Source organism: Danio rerio, chromosome 5, assembly GCF_049306965.1.
Source record: "Danio rerio strain Tuebingen ecotype United States chromosome 5, GRCz12tu, whole genome shotgun sequence".
NCBI classification, from domain to species: domain Eukaryota; kingdom Metazoa; phylum Chordata; class Actinopteri; order Cypriniformes; family Danionidae; genus Danio; species Danio rerio.
The window spans coordinates 73,438,319-73,462,340 of NC_133180.1; the positions used below are offsets into that span (position 1 = coordinate 73,438,319).

The 24,022-nt window shown below is 34.7% G+C and overlaps 1 protein-coding gene and 1 long non-coding RNA gene across 3 annotated transcripts in view; one reads left to right on the plus strand and one right to left on the minus strand.

Annotated features, from left to right (window-relative positions):
• The window catches only part of ebf2 (EBF transcription factor 2), a 51,718-nt gene extending 36,249 nt beyond the window's left edge, over positions 1 to 15,469 (plus strand). The window contains exons 7-16 of one of the 2 annotated variants that reach the window (NM_131418.2): positions 1,806 to 1,887; positions 5,754 to 5,895; positions 6,327 to 6,457; positions 7,606 to 7,732; positions 8,607 to 8,695; positions 8,782 to 8,847; positions 10,492 to 10,669; positions 11,795 to 11,974; positions 14,183 to 14,344; positions 14,682 to 15,469. In NM_131418.2, the coding sequence (NP_571493.2) occupies positions 1,806 to 1,887; positions 5,754 to 5,895; positions 6,327 to 6,457; positions 7,606 to 7,732; positions 8,607 to 8,695; positions 8,782 to 8,847; positions 10,492 to 10,669; positions 11,795 to 11,974; positions 14,183 to 14,344; positions 14,682 to 14,713 (1,189 nt within the window). In that variant the 3' untranslated portion in view covers positions 14,714 to 15,469. The remainder of the gene's footprint in view (positions 1 to 1,805; positions 1,888 to 5,753; positions 5,896 to 6,326; positions 6,458 to 7,605; positions 7,733 to 8,606; positions 8,696 to 8,781; positions 8,848 to 10,491; positions 10,670 to 11,794; positions 11,975 to 14,182; positions 14,345 to 14,681) is intronic. The other variant, XM_005165618.6, reaches the window with a different exon arrangement.
• Positions 9,796 to 19,176, minus strand: LOC141385675 (uncharacterized). Its single transcript, XR_012406502.1, has 3 exons — positions 19,117 to 19,176; positions 14,656 to 14,750; positions 9,796 to 10,648 (listed from the first exon to the last, which is right to left on the minus strand). It is a non-coding gene; the product is annotated as an uncharacterized lncRNA (long non-coding RNA).
• Positions 19,177 to 24,022: the final 4,846 nt, after the last annotated feature.

Here is a 24,022-nt window from a genome sequence, read left to right on the forward strand (position 1 = left end):
TTGGACCACTGTTTTTACACAACAAACTGCTTTTTCTAGTAGTCAATTTATTTAAAAAAAAATTAAAGCAGCAATTTCTTAAAAAATAATAACGACATAATAAAACCTTTAGGGAACAATTGAAGTATCTAAAGTTTATTTTTCCAATAAAATGATCAGTTTTCTTTCTGAATCTCCTTAGTAACACATCTAATTACCACTGGCCCGCTGTTACATGAATTACTAAATCTCAATATCACAACAGTGCAAAACTGACATTGTTATTATTAAACTTTCCCTTATGACACAGCTGAGAGGGGTGCTGTGCTGAAGCTGCGAGGTTTCGCAAGAGTCCTAATTAATTATGCAAGATGGGTCTAATTATGATGCAGTGAATGGATACATGGCAGAAGGTGCAAGGCAGTGAGGCTTAGAGATTTGCATGCTAAGTGAGTGGGGGAGTGACTAATGCATGTTAATGTGTGCTGGGCCCATACGCCTGCAGCTGGGTCTATCATTTCATAAAGAGCTAAAAGTTTACCATATAGTAAAGTGAAGAGAATGGTACAAAAAGCCTGAGCCATGACAATGCAATGTCAATGGAGTTTATTTTATTTAAAAAAAGTCCAGCTAAAATAGAAAAACAACAGCTAAAATGGTGACATTATATTATTTATAATGTACTAATACATTACATGCTATTGGTTTCGCATCTGTTATAAAAATGCAGTGTAAAAAAATGCTGGGTTTCACTCACTTGATTTGAAATTAATTAAGTTAACCTATTAGTTTTTACAAATTGAAGTGCAATGAACTTAAAGCAATTAAGTTGTCCCTAAAATAACCCAGGAAGTGAGTTGTTTTAGCTCATTTTAAATAAGTAATTTAAACAAACGTAATTTTTTTGAGTGTGCAAAGGATATTTTATTTGCATGAAGGGGTGTGAAAATAATTTCTATGTTTGTTACACTGTAAAAAGTGGAAACTTAAACAAATTACTTTGACTTGACAAAATTTATAACAGTTTTCATTAATGAATAAAGTTAGTTGTTTTATCTTTAAAAAGGTTTAAATAATTTATTTATGGCAAGTATAAATATTGTTTAATATCAATAATGAGAAATACTTGTATTTGAAACAAATAATAAAAGTATTATTTTTATATTAACATGGGAAGGGAAATATGGGAAGGGAATTATTTGTACTGTAATAAAAGTATTTTTACTATTATTATTATATTAACAATATTGTATTGAATGATTTGTACTGTACTGTTTGTACTGTTCCATTCTTGTTTTCTTAAATAAATTACTAAAACATGTTAAACCTAAAAGAACTAACTTCATTTATTACTAAAAACTGTCATAAGTTAGGTTTGTCGAACTTAAATCACTTAATTTTAACAAGTCAAAGTAATTAAGTTTTCACTTTTTACAGTGTAGGTTAGTTAGGCAAGTCATTGTTTAACAGTGGTTTGTTCGGTAGACAATTTAAAACAATTAAAGGCGCTAATATTGACCTTAAAATGGGTTTAATAAAAATTAAAAACTGGTTTTATTTTAGCTGAAATAAAACAAATAAGATTTTTTTCAGAAGAAAAAAATATAATAGGAAATATAGTGAAAAACACCTTGCTCTGATAAACATCATTTGGGAAATATTTAAAAAAGAAAACAAAATTCACAGGAGGGCCAATAATTTTGACTTTGACTATATATAGCTATTGAGCAAACCATATGCTGAATGAAAACAGAACTAGTGTCTCTGCAGTAAAACTCCTCTTGAATAAAACTTGTTGGGTTAACACTCTGTTTTGTTTCCCTCAGATTTTTCTTGAAGTTTTTTCTGAAGTGCAATCAGAACTGTCTGAAGACGGCAGGAAACCCCCGAGACATGAGGAGATTTCAGGTATGCTCATCTTATATAATTAATGCTATTTGTGGGATGCTTTTAAAGAGATTATTTTCTTACTTAGGTTTTTATCTTGTTTCCAGTCCAAATATCTAAACATTCATAAATCAAGAAGCATTTTCTATGCACGCAAAAAATGTCTTGTTTTCAGAAATAACATGACAAAATTAAATGAGTTGTGGGCGGCATGGTGGCTTAGTGGTTAGCGCAGTCGCTTCACAGGAAGAAGTTTGCTGGTTTGAGTCCCGGCTGGGCCAGTTGGCATTTCTGTTTGGAGTTTGCATGTTCTCCCTATGCTGGCATGGGTTTGAGCACCCCTGTTCTAAATACCCGTGGTTAAATGTACAGTAGTTCTATATATTGTACATATATAGACAAATGTACCCAAATTTTTGCAAAACTCACATTCACGAAAAATGAATGACTTAATAAATAAGTTGTTCCTTAAGACAAGCTAAATAATCTGCCATTGGGCTGAGAAAAACAGTCTTGTTTTTCTTTTGGACATTAGAATATTTTGCTTACCCCACTGACAAGGTATTATACGATTATGACAGAAAAATAAGAAATAATTTTAAATGCTTTGAAAAACGTCCTTGCTCTGTCAAACAGCTGAAATATTTATGAATAAAAAAAACTAGGGCCAGTGGGTCAAAGCTGGCTTTTTTTCATGTGTTTTATTCTTAATCTACAAAAAATCTAGCAGAAATTAAATTATTAAATGCTGTAATGTTGTTTAAAATGTACACACACACTGTCACCTGACAGATAGAGGACGGATGCAGGGCAATTCAAGGCAAAGGCAGATTCTGCTTGACTACTGTATTCAGCAATGATCTTCACTGTGTTATAAATGTGATTGTTTAAGTTTTTATTGCAATAAGTTATCATTTTCAAAAATATACTGCATTCATTAATATGATTCAAAGCGTAAGGCTGAGCAATATATTGTTTGAGCATCAATATCGCAGTATATACAGTATATATAGTTGAAGTCAGAATTATTAGCCCCCCTCATTTATTAGCCCCGTTTATTTTTTTCTCAATTTCTGTTTAACGAGAGAAAATTTATTCAACACATTTCTAAACATAATAGTTTTAATAACTCATTTCTAATAACTGATTTCTTTTATCATTGCCATGATGATAGTAAATAATATTTGACTAGATATTCTTCAAGACACGTCTAGCTTAAAGTGACATTTAAAGGCTTAACTAGGCTAATTAGGTTAACTAGGCAGGTTAGGGTGATTAGGCAAGTCATTATATAATGATGGTTTGTTCTGTAGACTATCGAAAAATATATAGCTTAAAGGGGCTAATAATATTGACCTTAAAACATTAAAAAAAAAAATGAAAACTGCTTTTATTCTAGCCGAAATAAAACAAATAGGAGTTTCTCCAGAAGAAAAAATATTAAACATAATTTGGGAAATATTTAAAAAATAAAATAAAATTCAAAAGGGGGCTAATAATTCAGATTTTCTTGATAATTTTGAATTCTTTTGTAACTATTTTTTCAATGATGACCATGGTATTTTACATCTGATTGTTTAATTTCTGTACTTGCTGTAGAGTTACTGTTAGACTGCCCTGAAAACCATAAAGCACCGTTTATTTTTATTAGCTTGTAATTTATAATTCATGCAGATTTGATCATCCCAGTCGATCTTAATAAATTAAATATTTATAAATAATAATAATAATAATAATTCCTTACATTTATTTAGCGCTTTTCTGGGCACTCAAAGCGCTTTACACAATGGGGGGGAATCTCCTCATCGACCACCAGTGTGCAGCATCCACCTGGATGACGCGATGGCAGCCATTTTGCGCCAGACCGCACACCACACACCAGCTGATTGGTGGAGAGGAGACAGAGATTAAGCCAATTGGAATATGGGGATGGTTAGGAAGCCAGTGGGCAGATTTGGCCAGGATGCCGGGGTGAATCCCCTACTCTTTTTCGAAGGATATCCTGGGGTTTTTAACGACCACAGAGAGTCGGGCCCTTGGTTTAACGTCTCATCCGAAAGACAGCGCTCACTGAGCAGTATAGCGTCCCTGTCACTATACTGGGGCATTAGGACCCACACAGACCGCAGGTTGAGCGCCCCCTGCTGGCCTCACTAACACCACTTCCGGCAGCAACCTAGCTTTCCCATGTGGTCTCCCATCCAGGTACTGACCGGGCGCAGCCCTGCTTATCTTCAGTGGGCGACCATGTGAGAGTTGCAGAGAGCTAACTGCCGGCAAATAAAGTTATTAAAATCATCTGGTAAAAAATGTATTTATATCGCAATAAATATCACAGTAAAACAAAATATCACAACGTCAGATTTTTCCAATATCGTAAGTAATGTTTTCTATTGATTTTTAAACACTATGAACTAAATTAGGAAATCACCCATGACAACCTTAATGTAAAATTGTTTGGTATGTTTAGCTGTGGTCCACAGCTCTTAATAATATTTGGTTTTGGCCCTTCATTGGAATGAAAAAGAAGAAAAGTTTGGGCAACCCTGTTTTAAATACTCCTGCAGTAGTTCTATATCTTGTGTAAACCAAATAAAGTGAAATACACCAAATTGGGAGACTTTTTTGTGTAATATATTATTCTAAATACTTCAGGTATCGTACACCTAATACACAAATACACTTCATTGAACATATACACATGGACATCAGCTATGTACTACATAACTGCAGGTTAACTTTGTTTATATATAAATATTTTAACTGCTTAAAAAGCTATTAGTTACTAGTTAACTAGCTGAAGTTATCGAGTTATGGCAACTAGTAACCTAATAACTAATAACTAATAACTTGAATTGTATTGAATATACATAAGTTATTGGTTCAGTGGTGTCTCGGTGTAAGTAGATAAATTGAAAAGTGTGATAATGAATTATATGAAGAGTTTGAGCATAATTTCTCATGGGAGAGAAAGGTAGAGCGGGAATGATGAGGGAATGGGCCGAGATGCTTCAGGAAGTTGTCAGGATTTGAGTGATGGGCTCCAGATGGGGAAGGTCAGGCTCTGTGACCCAGGAAGTGCTCACTGGGGACCCTCCTGCTTCACTTCCTCCCACTTGTCTTTCACTGCTGGAGCCACTATCTGACTCTTCATCTCCCCTTCATCCGCTCTTCCTACCGTGCATTGCTTTACATCTGCTTCAGAGTGTGTGTGACGTTTCTGTTCTTGCAGCTTATTAGCAGCTAGTCTTCATATGTGCTGAGATGTTTCCTCTTCAGCAGCACTATTTGTTAAGTACATTAAGTATTCAAAGGCGGCAAGGTGGCTCAGTGGTTAGCACTGTCACCTCACAGTAAGAAGGTCGCTGGTTTGAGTCCCGGCTTGGCCAGTTGGCATTTCTGTGTGGAGTTTGCATGTTCTCCCTGTGTTGGCATTGGTTTCCTCCGGGTGCTCCGGTTTACCCCACATGCGCTATAGGTGAATTGGATGAAGTTAATTGGCCGAAGTGTATGAGTGTGTGAGTGAATGAGTGTGTATGGGTGTTTCCAAGTACTGGAAGGGCATTGACCGTGTAAAACATATGCTGGAATAGTTGGCGGTTCATTCCGCTGTGGCGACCCTCTGATGAATAAAGAGAGTAAGCCGAAGGAAAATGAATGAATGAATGAATGAATGAATGAATAGTACTTACAAAGCACATCTTATATGATCTTATTCTACATTCTTTACCTAAACTCAGTTATTACCTTACTAACTATTAATAAGCAGCAAATTAGGAGTTTCCCTAATAAGGAGCTAAAATCTGAGTTAATTATTTGTTAATTGTGGCATAAAATAAAGCGTGAATCACTTCCTTATTAAAGTGTCTTTCTTTATTTTGCGACAGGTGGTTCTGTCCACCACAGTCTGCGTGGACGGTCCTGTACTCGCCATTTCAGATAACATGTTCGTACACAACAACTCCAAGCATGGACGTCGCTCTCGCAGAATGGACCCAAATGAGACGGTGGAGAATAACATGGAATACGGTGAGATTATATATAAGAAATTATATTTCAGCTTAATTTCACCAGGAAACGTAACTATTTTACGTTTTGTCAGATTAGTGGCTAATTTGTTTGAATTCATATGAGTTCAAATGAACGAAAATATCCACTTAGTAAGGGGCGTGGCCCAGGGCCGGAGTGGGACTCCTTTTCAGCCCTGGAGTTTCAAGCCGGCCCACCTCAGTGCACGACTGACTATGTTGAAAAAACATCATTTCCAATTTATATTATTGGGAGAACAGTGGCTGAATTTAAATAAATGGTTATGGTATTTAAATGTTTCTGTCGTGTTGTGTTGTGTCACATCGTGTTTGGTTGATATAGCCAAATTGCTTGTGGCTAAAATCTTGTTGCGTCTTCTTGCATTATTAATGCTTTATCTATTCTGATGTTTTCTTCTCTATACTCTACAGCTACTCCGTGTATCAAAGCCATCAGCCCGAGCGAAGGCTGGACTACAGGTGGCGCTATGGTCATTGTGATCGGAGAAAACTTCTTCGATGGTCTGCAGGTGGTTTTCGGGAGCATGCTAGTGTGGAGCGAGGTATATAGTAACAACTGTTTGGGTGATTCCAGAATTGTGGGTACATTTTGCGTTTCTGAAATAAACCTATTATTACCTACTAAAAATTTTTTATTGTTTATTAGTCAAAGTTAAATAAATATTTGCACAAACATCCTTTTATTTGTCATTTTAGCTATAAAAAAACGCAATTCTGCTCAACTCTGTTACATCGGCTATCAAAAGGCACAACAATCTGTAAAGCACTGATAGAAAAAGCATGTGATGAAGTAATGTCACTTCCTCACACACATGTGATTTACCAACACAATCTCACGGCAATTTGTAACTTTTTGATTTAGTGGCTATTTCGTATGAATTTGTACGATCTAATTCGTACAATTTAGTACGACTTGCTCATCCCCCAATGACAGTTGGGTTTAGGGGTGGGGTTAGGTGCCACACCTCCTTTTTACAATCGTATAATTACGGACGACTGAACTCATGCGAATTCGGATGAATTAGCCACTAAACTGGCAAAACGTAAAATACTTACGTTTTCAACTGAGATCAGGCTGGATTTACTTATTTTTCTCTTTTGAATTTGAGATACACCACGAGGTAGATTGATTATTGGTCAACTCTTTTACAGTGATATTTCAGTAAATCTTGCATTTTCTTTTTAAAAAGAAAAATATGATGAATATACTATAACAATTGTGTACTCTCAGAAATAAAGGTAAGGAAGCTGTCACTGGGGCAGTACCTTTTTAAAGGATACATATTTGTACGCAAATAGTCCACAGTGGTACTTAAAAGGTGCATATTAGTCCCCAAATTTACCTAAAGAAATACCTTTGAGGTACCATAATAGACCTTTCAGGTACAAACATGTACCTTTTGAAAAGGTACTGCCCCCGTGACAGCTCCCGTACCTTTATTTCTGAGTGTCGAAGGTTAGCATTTTGCTAAAGCTAAAATTGTGGAAAATGTCAGCTCTGTTACTGTCAACTCTGTTAGTCTATTAATTATTTAATAATATATTTGTTTAATATCGCTCCAGTTTAAAGTAAATGAATGGGAAATATTTGAAATGTACCATGTAGTGTCAAGTTAACTGGCTTTGAAATTAAGGACCAAGATTGTGTAACAAACTTTAACAACTTGTTTTTCTCTCATTATTCGTGCAGTTGATCACACCTCATGCGATTCGAGTTCAGACTCCACCTCGACACATTCCAGGTGTTGTAGAAGTTACACTGTCCTACAAATCTAAGCAGTTTTGTAAAGGAGCTCCGGGACGTTTCATTTATACAGGTAAACTCATTCCCAGACACCTACGCTCATGCAGAAGCGCAAACTTTAAGACAAAGGGAAACATGTTAGAGTGGCACATTGGCTCAGTGGTTAGCACTGTGGCCTCACAGCTAGAAGGTCGCTGATGTGAGTCCCAGCTTGGCCATTTGGCATTTCTGTCTGGAGTTTGCATGTTCTCCCTATGTTGGTGTGGTTTTCCTCCGGGTGCTCCGGTTTCCCCCACAGTCCCAAGACAAGTGCTATTAGTTAATTGGATGAACTGAATTGGTCGTAGTATATGTGTGTGTGTGTGTGAATGAGTGTGTTTGGGTGTTTCCCAGGGTTGTGGCTTGAAACATATGCTGCAGGAGTTGGTGGTTGGCAGCCCCTGATAAATAAGACACTAAGCCGAAAGAAGATGAATGAATGAATGAATGAATGAATGAATGAATAGTTTTAGCATTAGATAAAAAACAGCTTTTTTTTTTTGTATTTTTATGCCAAAAATCATTAAGATGTTAAGTAAAGATCATGATGAAAGTAGATTTGTTGTCAATTTCCTACTTTAAATATATCAAAACTTAATTTTTGATTAGTAATATGCATTCCTAAGCATTTTATTTAGACAACTTTAAAGATGATTTTCTTAATATTTAGATTTTTCTGAACCCTCAGATTCTCCATATAGTTGCATTTCAGTCAAACATTGTCCCACACTAGCCATACATCAGTGCAAAGCTTATTTATTCAGCTTTCATGTGAAGTGTATTGACTCGTCACTGCTTTTGGGGTCTAGGATCATAAACCTTATGTAATATGGGATTTATGCAGCTTGTAAAATACTTGGATGTTTTAAAGACAGAAATGGAGTCTCATTTGATTTGGTTTTCTCTAGCACTGAATGAGCCTACTATTGACTACGGCTTCCAGAGGCTCCAAAAGCTCATCCCTCGACATCCCGGTGACCCCGATAAACTGGCCAAGGTTAGTTAATACTTATGCTTTTAAAAATTAATATACACACTTAGAACTTGAGATAATTTATATTTTCTACTCTATTTAAATTTTAGGAAATGTTACTTAAAAGAGCGGCAGATGTTGTTGAATCCCTCTATGGAAATACCACCAGCAATCAGGTAAATAACCACTGAACTGAAGCACTGGGAAATGAAAATATTGGGAATGTTTAACGTGTATTGGGGGTCAGGTGTTTAAAATCACTTGCAAACATGCTGCTATTTTATAATTTCGTTTTTTCTTATTCCAAATTTCACTATCAGCATAATAGTTTAAAGTCAAATGAAACAGAAATGTTAGAAACATAGAAACATGTTAGCCACCCTGTGATATTTTAATTGTTTGTTTTTATTTTAAGTGATGTTAAACAGAGCATGATGTTTTCACAGTACACTGATAAAAAAAAGCTTACTGCTTTAAACTGTTTTGTTGAATCAAATGAGATTTTATAAATGTTATCATTATTCGAACTTTTTAAATAGGGTAAATTAACTTTTCAGGGTATTTTCTAATGTAGTTATGTTTCTTTTGGTTTGCCTGGAATAATATATATATATATATATATATATCTTGGTCCCTTTATTATTCTGGGGTCGCCACAGCGGAATGAACCGCAAACTTATCCAGCAAGTTTTTACGCAGCGGATGCCCTTCCAGCTGCAACCCATCTCTGGGAAACATCCACACACACATTCACACACAAACACACTCATACACTATGGACAATTTGGCCTACCCAATTCACCTGTACCACATGTCTTTGGACTGTGGCACCCGGAGGAAACATGCAAACTCCACACAGACCTGAGCCGAGGTTCCAACAAGCGACCCAGCAACCTTCTTGCTGTGAGGCGACAGCACTACCTACTGCGCCACTGCTTCGCCCATATATATATATATTAAAGATATATATATTTTAATAATAATAATAATAATAAATATATATATATATATATATATATATATATATATATATATATATATATATATATATATATATATATATATATATATAATTTTGTTATTATTATTTTTTTATTATTAATAATTTAGCAGATATATTTATTAAAAGATATATTTATTTATACTGGAGCAGATATATTTATTAAAATTATATTTTAGTCACCTAACAGCTTTAGAAATAGAAAGATAACATTTAAATTCATGCATAATATTGCAAACATTTAAAAAACATAATTTTAAATATTTTTCCCTAACAAATAAATTTGGGCTACAAATTAGATTAACTCCAAATTTGGCTTCAGTACTGACTAATCCAATGTATGCATGAATATAATTTTGTAAAGCTTCCTACAGTGTATACTAACTTAAATAAGTGATTTGTGAGGGTAGTACTTGTATATGCTGAGTATGTATAAAAGTAAAAACTACTGAGGTCAATATTGTTGACCATATTATTGATTCTAAGACCTTTCATTTGCTGGCTAAAGTAATCTGTTTATTATATATATATAATAGAAATGGAATAGTTTAAGGCAGGGTTTCTCAATTAGTACCACCAGCTCTGCAGATTTTCCATGTCTCCTTAACCAAACACAGCTAATTCAAATCATCAGCTCATTAGCATAGACTGAACGTCCTGTTATGGGTGTCACGGACAAAGAAGACATCCAAAACATGCAGTGTTGGTGGTCCTCCAGGAACACGGTTGAGAAACAATGGTTTAAGGTGACACGTGTCACCCAGTAGGTTTTTTGTGTTATTCACTGGCCTGAATCAGAGCTGTCTTTTTCTTGGTGCAGGACATGTTACTGAAGCGGGCTGCAGATATAGCGGAGGCTCTGTACAGCGTTCCGCGTCCTCACAGTCAGCTGCAGGCCATGCCCAGCTCCCCCGTCCATGGCAGCGTCATGGGTCTCAGCTCTTATCCCACACAGCTGGGCGTCAGCATTGGAGAACCTGGACAAACCAGCGGTCAAGGTTAGGACACTAGGACAGTCAGTTGCCCTCATAATCTTTAATCAAATACCATAACCTTCTCTCCAGCCTCGAAATGACTTTTCGTCACTTCGATACTTCACTTCACAAGATAAGCCTTTCGGGAGGGGCTACCAGTCATTTAGGGTGGGACTATAAGTGCTTCAGGGAGGGGCTACCAGTTGTATAGGGCGAGGCTATCAGTCCTTTAGGGAAGGTCTAACAGTGGTTTAGGGCGAGGCTATCAGTCCTTTAGGGAAGGTCTAACAGTGGTTTAGGGCGGGGCTATCAGTCCTTTAGGAAGGGGCTAACAATCATTTAGGGCGGGGCTATTAGTCTTTTAGGGAAGGGCCACCAGTAGTTTAGGGCGGGGCTATCAGTGCTTTAGGAAGGGGTTACCAATCATTTAGGGCGGGGCTATCAGTCTTTTAGGGAAGGGCCACCAGTAGTTTAGGGCGGGGCTATCAGTCCTTTAGGAAGGGGCTACCAGTCATTTAGGGCAGGGCTATCAGTCTTTTAGGGAGGGGCCACCAGTAGTTTAGGGTGGGGCTATCAGTCCTTCAGGGAGGGGCTACCAGTAGTTTAGGGCGGGGCTATCAGTCCTTTAGGAAAGGGCTACCAGTAATTTAGGGCGGGGTTATTAGTCTTTTAGGGAAGGGCTACCAGTCGTTTATGGGGGCTATCAGTCCTTTAGGGAGGGGCTACCAGTCAATAGGGCAGGGCTATCAGTCCTTTAGGAGGAGGCTACCAGTCATTTAGGGTGGGGTTATCATTCTTTTAGAAAGGGGCTACCAGTCATTTAGGCTGGGGCTATCAGTCCTTTAAGGCATGGTTATTAGTGCTTTAGGGTGAGGCTTATTGATCTTGGCTAATAGGGCAGATTGTCACAAGTAATGTGATGTAACAGCAGCAGGGAATCTGTAACAGATTTTTAGCATTATAGTAGTTTACACTGATACAAATCTGCCATTTTTTCCTAATTCTTTCACATTTGAGCTCCAAATGTTTCACAATATTCTGTATATATTCAAAATATTAAGCAATGAAGTTACTATTACCCAAAATATTGAATAAGTGCTAGTATTGTAAGTTGCATAATGGAGTAAAATGTTGTGATTCCCATTCAAGGTTACACTCGTAACTCCAGCAGTTTGTCCCCCCGGGGTTACCCGTCCTCATCGACCCCCCAGCAGTCTGCTTATGGATCTAATGGAGGCATGAGTTACGGAGCGGTGCCCATGAGCAGTCTGGGTGTTTCTGGATCGCCTGGCTTTAACAGCGCCTCCCCAAACAGCTCACCTTATGCTAGTGAGTTACAGTTGTTGTCTTCAAGTTTGGTCACACTTTATTTTAAAGTACAATTCTCACTATTAAACCATTGAGTCAGGCTACGATTAGCTGCTTACTAATAGTTATTAAGGTAGTATTATTATACAATTAGGTATTGGGTAGGATTAGGGATGTAAAATTTTTCACAGTGCACATTCATGCATGCTCCCTGAACATTTCGATTCAGTTCTTTTTTCGTAGTATAATATATATATATATATATGAGAGAGAGAGAGAGAGAGAGAGAGAGATGAATGTATATATATATATATATATATATATATATATATATATATATATATATATATATATATTGTGTGTGTGTATGTGTATGTATATATATATATATATATATATATATATATATATATATATATATATATATATATACACACACACAGTTGAAGTCAGAAAAGTCAGAATTATTAGCCCCCTTTTGATTTTTTTTCTTTTTTTTTTTTTATATTTCCCAAATGATTTTTAACAGAGCAAGGACATTTTTACAGTATGTCTGATAATATTTTTTCTTCTGGAAAAATTCTTATTTGTTTTACTTCGGCTAGAATAAAAACCGTTATTAATATTTTTAAAAACATTTTTGGGACAAAATTATTAGCCCCTTTAAGCTAATTTTTTTTCGATAGTCCACAGAACAAACCATCTTTTTACAATAACTTGCCTAATTACCCTAACCTGCGTAGTTCACCTAATTAACCTAGTTAAGCCTTTAAATGTCACTTTAAGCTGCATAGAAGTGTCTTGAATAATATCAAGTAAAATATTATTTACTGTCATCATGGCAAAGATAAAATAAGTCAGTTATTAGAAATAAGTTTTTAAAACTATTATGCTTAGAAATGTGCTGAAACAATCTTCGCTCCATTAAACAGAAATTGGGGACAAAAATAAACAGGGGCGCAAATAATTCAGGGGGGCTAATAGTTCTGACTTCAACTGTATGTATATATATATATATGTATATATATATATATATATATATATATATATATATATATATATATATATATATATATATATATATATATATATATATATATAAATTAAAAAAAAAATATATATATATATATATATATATATATATATATATATATATAAAGTTTCACTAAATATAGTTTTATCTTAATTTCTTATCGATAATCTTTTTTTAAATGGGACCTATTATGCAAAAATCACTTGCATACGGGGTATAAACAACAGTCTGTGAATATAACCAGCCTTGAATGGTACAAAATTATTAATTAAAACTTTTATGATCACACAGTATAAACAGTTATATAATAATATAGATATAAACAGTTTGCAGAAACACTTTGATTGACATTCTCCCTTTGTACGTGTCATCTGAGTAGAAAACCCCCGCCCATTATGGACCATCTCACCCTCATTAGCATAAGATGTTAGTCTTGTTTTTGAATCTGCCACTATGCTGACACACAGGCATTTGTAGCTCCGCACTCTTCTGAAATGAGCACAATCTCGTTTGAATTTAATGCGACAGTCACCAAAACACCACAGTAAGGATTAAAGCCTAAAAAAAAAAGAGTTGTAAAATGAGTAAAAACATTAACCCCCGGTTTCACAAACAAGGTTTAAGGCTAGTCAAGATTAAATTGCATGTTTGAGCTGTCTCAACTCAAAATAACTTGTAGAGAGATGTCTTAAATATGACAGTGTCATTTTTTTTGTCTCCAGGTGCACATCAGTAATATTTTTCTAAGGCCATTTTTATAAATTTGTCTTAAATAGCCTAATTTAACTAAGGCCTAGTCCTGGCTTAACCTAAGCCCTGTTTGTGAAACTGGGCCTATCTGTGTGGTATTTTGGGCTGAAACTTTACATCTATTTTACATATTGTAAAAAGGTGCATGATAGGTCCCTTTTAATATCACAGGCAGTCGTATAGGCATTTCATTGTATATATTACTGTGTATGACTGTATATGTGTGACTAATACAATATAATTTGAATAAGATCATGCATAATATGTGCATTATAAGTGCTAATAAACAATAAACATCTTAACCGTAGACAGGTTATTAGCCAGTAGTTAATAGTGTGAATTGTTGCTTAAATGACAGAATTTTTTTATCATTTCCTGTTCAAAGTACAATTAGAATTTTGAAATAGATGAGAATTTTGTTATAATTGAAGTATCTTTTCCCCCAGTCATGCCGTCTAGCCCTCCAGGCTCCAGTTCCTCATCCTCTCTCTTGCCCTTCTCATCTTTCCCATCTTCTACCAAACAAAAAAGTGCCTTTGCTCCAGTCCTGAGACCACAGGGTTCCCCATCACCCGTCTGCCAAACCTCAGGAGGCACCAGCTTTAGAGGTAACACTACAATCAAATACACTTCTAACTTTACAAAAATAAATAAATACATTTAGGGTACACTCTATTTATTAACCCAATGCTGGGTCAAATATAGGCAATGCCAACAATTGGGTTAAAAATAAAATTAAATTTACTCCCAATACTTTACAGTAACACTTTAAAATAATGACGCACGTCTCTGCTGTTTATTAACAAGAACAATACCTTTATTACAGTGTTTATCAAGCTTTTTATCAGTTGATCTTCACAGATCAGGGTAAATGGAGATCATTTTGACAATGTTATAACTTGTATGTGAAGTTACCTACTTATAACCTTTTCTTTTCACTTCCAGCAATGACAGGCCTTGTGGTTCCTCCAATGTAGCGGATGAGTTTTGCTGTGTAATCTCCTGATGAAGAGCCTTCAAGGGGAATCAGAGACAACACGGACACATTCAGACCACTTTTGGGAACTTTTTTTTCAGAGAAATCCTTTAAATGCACACCGATTGCCTCTGATTGTGAGGAGGTTGCCAAAGGGATGGCGTTACTTACAGGATCTTCCACTCTTGCAATGCCAAAAGAGCTATAATTGTACAATGAGACTGAAGACTGTTACACATTTGGGCTTTCACTGGTCAATAGACTTTCACCACAGTAGATGCCAGTGAGGGATGCCAATTGTGAAACGTGAGATTTGTTTTTATTATTTTGACCATATACTCATAGATACACATCCTTAAACTGAAACTGTGTGTTTTCACAGTAAATATCAGGCTTTTGGCTTAGAGCAAGGGAAAATGTTTATTTAGGTTTAGGTTTATGAACTGATTACCTCATATATTGACTTATTTAAGGACAAAAAAACTATATAAGTTATATTTTTTAGGTTAAGTACTAATATAATGTATTTGCTATTGTTATTGTTATCTAATTGTATTTGATTTCATGTACGCGTTTTTATATGTTGTCATCTTGTTATCGTTCATTAAAATAGTGAATATAGATTTCTGTGTGTTGTAAGAGTTTTGTTGTAGGATAATATTTCAATTCTTTCTACACTTTTACAAACATGTTTGCCAGAAAAAGTGTGTTTTGAGAGGGCAAGAACATCATTTTGACAATAAACATTGTGACAAAACTGCTTAATCCTCATTGCTGTATATACAGAAGGGGAAATAAGTACTGAACACAACATGTTTTTTTTTTCCTGGGAATAATATTTCTAAAGAAGCTGTTGACATGAGATTGAACCAGATTTTGGTAAAAACCCAAACAATACAAACATAAACATTACTGAACAACTGAGTGTATTAAATCAGTGGTTCTGATTTAATCATTATTTATTATTAATATTATTTATTGTCATCATGACAAAGATAAAAGAAATCAGTTATTAGAGATGAGTTATTAAAACTATTATGATTAGAAATGTGTTGAATAAATCTTCTCTCCGTTAAACAGAAATTGGGGAAAAAAAATAAACAAACAGGGGGCTAATAATTCAGGGGGTTTAATAATTCTGACTTCAACTGTACACTTCTGTGAGACCTCCTGCTCATTTTCTTAGGGTTAAATTACGGTAAAGGTTTGAGCCATGGATTTAAATTTGGATTTCTTTTTTTTTTTTTGGCTCCGTTGTTTTCCACACTTTTGACAAATCCTCTGATGAGGTACATTAAAACTCTTCCAGATTCACACCTCCTCTCCGAGTCCCCTGGGCGTCAATGGCAGATGGAAAACAGAAAGAGTCCCTTGTGTATTTCTCAAAACAGCACAGAATGTCTCTCTCACGCACACACACACACATTCAATACATTCTGGCCACATGTCAACTCTCATATAAAGCTTCGTAAAGCTTCTTTATTTGTTTTTTAATCATAAATTTTACTCAAATGCTTCAACTGTAACATAAAGAACAATGGTTGTACTAAAACTGCCATCCTTTATATTTTATTTACTTCCTAAAAAAAATTTTTTAAAAATTATTTTTATATATATATATATATATATATATATATATCACGGTTTCTGCAAACCACGGTTTCATCAAGTCAAAGTTCTTTTAAGACCAATATGAATTAAATTTAAGACTTATACAGGGCTAAACACTACTGGTTATTTCTAATGGCACGATTGAGCCAATGAAAATTTATTTATTTATTTATTTTTGGCTTCCCACAATTAAATATAATTATTTCTTAGCAACATACTTTAACGTGTCAAAACAAGAAAACTCCAGTTGCATACACTTTTGTCAACATGATATTTTTTTACTTAATAAATGACAAGTTCAACATTGTTAAAAGTATATTTATTGTTGAGACAATAACATGAATAATCTAATATATATATATATATATATATATATATATATATATATATATATATATATATATATATTTGTTAGCCTTTGGTCCAAATTGATTGAGTATACCTTCTATTCAACCTAATGCATTTCTGCTTTAAATCCTTAAGTTTCAGTCCAATTTATAAATATTATATCTACCCACCCTTACTTCTTACGAGTTTTTGTATGAATGGAAGATAACGTAAAGGGATATATTGCTCTGTTACTATCATGAGTAACTGTGTAATTGTTTTTAGTTTTCTTTCGCAGGTAATTAGGGGATTTAATTTGGAGAAATTGCTGTAAAAAATTTTGTTTGTGATGTCTCTTTGCATTAATAAAATAATTATAAACTTAAATATATAAAAAAAAAAACGTTTTATTGTTGGTGATTGGATGGATGTCGGCCCGATTTAGTGACTTTACATGGACAGAGGAAAATTGTGACTTGTTTAAAATTATTTAAGACACACAACACAATATTTAGTGATTTTTTTACTTTTAAGGCATAAGATTTTGTTATTTTTTATTTTATTTTTATTATTTTATTTATGTATTGAATGACTGATTATAAACGGGACTTTATAAACTCTGTTTTTTAAATGTAAGATATTTTAAGATTTTTTAAGACCCCGTGGAAACCCTGATATATAATATAATATAATATAATATACCGTAGTGTATGTGTGTGAATGAGTGTGTATGGATGGGTTGCAGCTGGAAGGGCATCCGCTGTGTAAAACATATGCTTGATAAGATAGATTAATAAAGCGACAAAAAGAAAATGAATAATATAATATAATATAATATAATATAATATAATATAATATAATATAATATAATTATTATTTATCTATTTAATTATTTTATTTATTTATAATTTATAATAAATAAACATAAATATATCAAGTTCATCATTATCAGATATATAGTAATTAAAAAATAGTGGGAATTCTAAAAGTATGAGATCAGTATTGTACAGTAAACAACAAATACATAAACAATGACCACATAAATGTAAAATTACTGTCAAAATCCAAGACAAAGTCCAAAGAGTTTTTTCACGTATTGCTTGAGTGGAGTTTAAAATTCAGACGCATGAATCTCAAATTTATATGAAGTGTCCATATTGTGAATAGTTCAATCTAAACATTATGAGACAAAGGATTAAAAAAACACTTTAAATATATATAAAAAACGAAATTTATTGCTATTGTGTGAATAAAAAGTAACTATCATATGTTTATGAGCATTTGAAAAAACCTGTAACACTAAATCAACACTAATTTTTGATATTTGAAATCCCGAAACACACAGAGAATATAACAAAAGCCACATTACAAAATGCCTAAGATAAATATGTAGGCCCACTTAAAGGGAAAAAAATACTTATAAATAATCAATAGAGTCAAATATATGAAATATGAGGAGATTTGAAGAGTTCATGAACTGTGAGAACTGAATTGAGGCAAATCAATGTAACTGAAGTCTTAATTATGCTGAGACGGTTGCAGGTTGAATGACAAATTAAACTCATCCCGTCTAACAGATGGACGGCACACAATGGCCAGCAGTGGGGAGAGAGAGAGAGAGAGAGAGAGAGAGAGAGAGAGAGAGAGAGAGAGAGAGAGAGAGAGAGAGAGAGAGAGAGAGAGAGAGAGAGAGAGAGAGAGAGAGAGAGAGAGAGAGAGACTCTATGGCACGGCACATATGTATGAATGCACTGTATGTTTAATTCACCAAACTAAAATAAATAAATACATAAATTAGTTAATTTATTAATTAATTAATTAAAAATAAATAAATGAATAATGAACAAATGTAGTGAAAGACTGCTGGATGGCTGTCTAAAAGGCACTTTAGATCAACTATTTAACAAAATTATTTAATTTATGATAGTAAAGGTTATGTCTCATATTTTGTTGCATAGCCTTATAGACACATTTTATTTAAATGACTGAGAAAGAAAGGTATGATACTATTACAGGTAAAATGCAATTTAGCTGTTAATTTTAAGCACCTTAAACTTTGCAAGTATTTTATTATTCATATTATAACTTCTGGACATCTATAGAAATGCACTTTTCCATGAAGGGACAATGTCTGGGCCCTGAAAATGATTTTTAGGAATGTTATATGTTTTGTGTGAGGTTATTAGCTATTATTTGTTGTATTTTATATTTATTTCAAATGTCTTCAACATTTAAAATGCCTACTTAGAAAGTAAAGCTCTGTGCTACAGTATTTATATTGTTCGTTTTGTTGTAATAGTAGTGGTTATTAATGTAAACAAATAGGGTAACGTTAGCCTGCATGTTTTTAGCATTTGAAGATTAACTTTATCTGGCTACACAGACAAAACAGGTAGGTCTATGACGTTAGCTTTTCAAAAACTTCAGTTGTAATCACAAAAAGTGCTAAAATAATCTATTACTTACATTCGTTCAGCCATTTTTACATCTGTTCAGTTGTGAGTGAGTTGAGAGTTCACAAAGAGCAAGCACTCGACCAAAATCCAGTGTTTTAAACGGTGACTCATCGAAACGGCTTCTGATTGGCTCCTTCATTCAAAAACTCAATGGAAACGTAAGTGGTTGGTTATCGGGCTCAGCGCTGTAGAACCGAATGCAATTTGACATTCATTTTCACATTTCAATGGGGTGTATATGGACACAGACTTTTAATTTTCAGTCAGCCAGCTCAAACGCTTCTGGTTAACTGTCGTGCCAATACAAAATTGCAGCATTTAAGATCTGGATTTTCTTGTTGTTGTTGTTGTTGTTGTTGTTGTTGTTGTTGTTGTTGTTGTTGTTGTCTGCATCCAGACCCTTCTCCGTTTTTAAGCTAATTATTGAATATATAAAAGCCTAATGTACAACAACTTGACATTATGATTATCTTCAAATTACAAAAATTAACAGGTGCAATTAAGGAACAAATTACATACACAAATAATACATTAAAAATAAGTAAAATAATAAATAAATATCATAAAATAAATTAAGGGGGGCGGTGACGCAGTGCATAGCATGATCCCCTCAAAGGTCACTGGTTCAAGCCCCAGCTGGATCACTTGGCATTTCTGTGTGTAGTTTGCATTCTCTCCCCATGTTTGTATGGGTTTCCTCCGGGTGCTCTGGTTTCCCCCACAAAGACATCTATAGGTGCAATATAAGCTAAATTGGCTGAAGTGTATATGTGTAAGGACTGAATGAAACTACTGTTCCGCACCATGTGTTTAAAATATGGACATTTATTTTACTACAGTATTTTCACAGTACGTTTTTAGTTAAATTGTCTTTCATCTCGTCTTTCAACAACTAAACGATATTGCTTAAGTCTGTTAACTGCTTATATTTAAATTAAATTACATTATTTATGCTGTAAAAGTAAACCTAGTAAATTGAAAGTCACATTAACCTTTCACCGGAAGTTTAACAGTAGCAGAAAAACACTAGCTGTGGCTATAGCCCATGTAGTTTATTGTACAAGGGGGTTTTATTTCATCTTTTCTCGAATTTCTGAAGCATTTTCTTTAATTTTAGTGATATTTTCCGACCATGGGAAGGGAACATGTCACACTTTTTATATGTTTTGAGACCTACATTTGTTTTTACATTACTGAAACTACACGGAAACTACATCTCGCATCATTCCATCAAAGAAAATGCTTCCTCAAAAGCAAACCCAAACAAACATGTGTGATGCGATTAAATATGCAAGGCCATATATGCTAATTATTCAATAATTAATAAGGGCTGTGGATGTTTCCCTCATGCATTAATTACATCAGCATTAGCATATCAATTAGATGAATCAGAGATCATGTAATTAAAGCCCAAGTAGGAGCACCTGCTGCCTCTGTTTATGTTTATGTGCATATGTTTGTGTATGTGATAGCATGCTTTTGGCTGAGGATACACTTGTCAATCAATTGCCTCTGAGTTCTTGCCTCTTATGGAATGGGTTTGTGTTTAAACATTTTCAATTAGTTAATTTTCCTTCCTCGTTATTTCAAGAGTCGAGGCACCAAGTAGTCTATAAGTATATTTTAATAAGTACGTTTAACTTAAAATACCACAATCATTTTGCGAATTAAACTATTTACAATACAGCTTCGGCAAGGCAGTGGCGCATTAGGTAGTGCTGTTGCCTCACAGCAAGAAGGTCGCTGGTTCGAACCTCGGCTCAGTTGGTGTTTCTGTGTGGAGTTTGTTCTCCCTGCCTTCGCATGGGTTTCCTCCAGGTGCTTCTGTTTCCCCCACAGTCCAAAGACATGCGGTACAGGTGAATTAGGTGAGCTAAATTGTCCATACTGTATGAGTGTGTTTGTGTGAAAGTGTGTTTGGATGTTTTCCAGAGATGGGTTGCGGCTGGAAGGGCATCCGCTGTGTAAAAACTTGCTGGATAAGTTGGCGGTTCATGCCGCTGTGGCGACCCCGGATTAATAAAGGGACTAAGCCGACAAAAAAATGAATGAATGAATGAATGAATACAGCTTCACAAAAGAATTAGTGTAGCTGTTTTTTCAATTGTTTGTCATGCTGTTCTGTTCATGCACAAGCTACTCATCGCTGTTGATTTGGTTCCATCTGCTGGTCACATGATGATACAACTCAATTCTGATGACTTTGTTTCTGAAAAGCATCTATGAACTGCTTTACTTAATGAAAATCCATCTTACTTATAACTTTAACTTTGTCGTAAAGCAAATTCCAAAACTGTACTTGGTGTTATCAGTATATTAGATAAAAAGTGTAATAACTTCCTATTCAAGATCCGGGGTGTCCAAACTCAGTCCTGGAGGGCCGCTGTCCTGCATAGTTTAGCTCTGATTTTCTTCAACACACCTTCCTAAAGTTTCTAGTATACCTATAAAGAGCTTGATTGGATAGCTCAGGTGTGTTTAATGGGGGTTGGAACTAAAATATGCAGGACACCAGCCCTCCAGCACCAAGTTTGGACACCCCTGTAAGATAGTAGATCCAACATCTCAATTCTCATGACTTTGATTGTGAAAAGCATCTCTAATAAACTGGTTCACGTAATGAAAATCCATCTCACCTATAACTTTACCTTTGTCTCAAAGCAAATTTCAAAACTGTAGTTGGTGGTATCAGTAGCCTATCTTAGATAAAAAAAAAAGTGTAGCCTAATAACTTCTATATCCCAAAATGTCTTATTCAAGGTCAGGGATATACAAATTAAGTTTCGGAGGGCCGCTGTCGTGCATAGTTTAGCTCTGATTTTCTTTCAACACACCTTCATGACGTTTCTAGTATACTTAGAAAGAGATTGATTGGATAGCTCAGGAGTGTTTAATTAGGGTTGAAACTAAAATATGCAGGACACTGGCCTCCAGGACCGAGTTTGGACACCCCTGTTCAAGATAGTAGATCCAACATCTCAATTCTGATGACTTTGATTGTGAAAAGCATCTTAAATAAACTGGTTTACGTAATGAAAATCCATCGTACTTATAACTTTACCTTTGCCTTAAAGCAAATTCCAAAACTGTAGTTGGTGGTATCAGTATTTTAGATAAAAAAAGTGTAGCCTAATAACTTCTATATCAAAAAATGTCTTATTCAAGGTCAGAGATGTCCAAATTAAGTCTTGGAGGGCCGCTGTCCTGCATAGTTTAGCTCTGATTTCCTTCAACACACCTTCCTGAAGATTCTAGTGTACACATAAAGAGCTTGATTGGATAGCTCAGGTGTGTTTAATTGGGGTTGGAACTAAAATTTGCAGGACACCGGCCCTCCAGGACCGAGTTTGGACACCCCTGTTCAAGATAGTAGATCCAACATCTCAATTCTGATGACTTTGATTGTGAAAAGCATCTCTATAAACTGGTTTACGTAATGAAAATCCATCTTACTTATAACTTTACCTTTGTCTTAAAGCAAATTCCAAAACTGTAGTTGGTAGTATCAGTAGCCTATCTTAGATAAAAAAAAAAAAGTGTAGCCTAATAACTTCTATATCCCAAAATGTCTTATTCAAGGTCAGGGATGTACAAATTAAGTTTCGGAGGGCCGCTGTCGTGCATAGTTTAGCTCTGATTTTCTTTCAACACACCTTCATGAAGTTTCTAGTATACTTAGAAAGAGATTGATTGGATAGCTCAGGAGTGTTTAATTAGGGTTGAAACTAAAATATGCAGGACACTGGCCTCCAGGACCGAGTTTGGACACCCCTGTTCAAGATAGTAGATCCAACATCTCAATTCTCATGACTTTGATTGTGAAAAGCATCTCTAATAAACTGGTTTACGTAATGAAAATCCTTCTCACCTATAACTTTACCTTTGTCTTAAAGCAAATTCCAAAACTGTAGTTGGTGGTATCAGTAGCCTTTCCTAGATAAAAAAAAAAAAAGTGTAGCCTAATAACTTCTTTATCCCAAAATGTCTTATTCAAGGTCTGGGATGTCCAAATTAAGTCCTGGAAGGCCACTGTCCTGCATAGTTTAGCTCTGATTTTCTTCAACACACCTTCCTGAGGTTTCTAGACTAGTATAGCTATAAAGAGATTGATTGGATAGCTCAGGTGTTTAATGGGGGTTGGAACTAAAATATGCAAAACACCGGCCCTCCAGAACTGAGTTTGGACACCCCTTTTCAAGATGTTAAATCCAATTTCTCATTTCTGATGACTTTGATTGTGAAAAGAATCTCTAATAAACTGGTTTACGTAACGAAAATCCATCTTACTTATAACTTTACCTTTGTCTCAAAGCAAATTCCAAAACTGTTGTTGGTGGTATATATATACTAGACTAATATGAAAATGTTCATGTGATTTATGTACAATGCAGTTTGTACAGTAATATTTTCTGTCTTTTAGTAGAGATATATTTTTATGAGAGACTTGCTTTGTTTACCAAATCAAGTTAATCTAATTGTATTTGCATTTTAACATTAAGTAAAAGTTGAATATTATTTTTTATTTCATATATTATGGTTTTAAATATAATGCTCCCAAAATAATTCCACAGAAATCCGCAGATTTACCAAAATTCTCAGCAGAAATAGCAAAAAACGTCTGCAGATTCCGTCTGGCCCTAGGTAATACCACTACAGTATATGCTAAAGCGTGTTGGAAATAGCTACTAGGCTTATTTTGGCTACACTGTAAAAAATGCTGGGTTCCACACAATCCGTGTTGTGACAACATGAAGAAAATACGTTTACTTGTTTGTTTTACAAATTTAAGCAGATTGAACATAAAACAAAGTTGTCCCGAAAAAAAACTCTCATCGTGTTGTTTAAGCTCATTTTAATGAGCAGTTTGGACTTTATCTGTCTGTATTCGTTTTACATTTAGATACAAAAATCTGTAA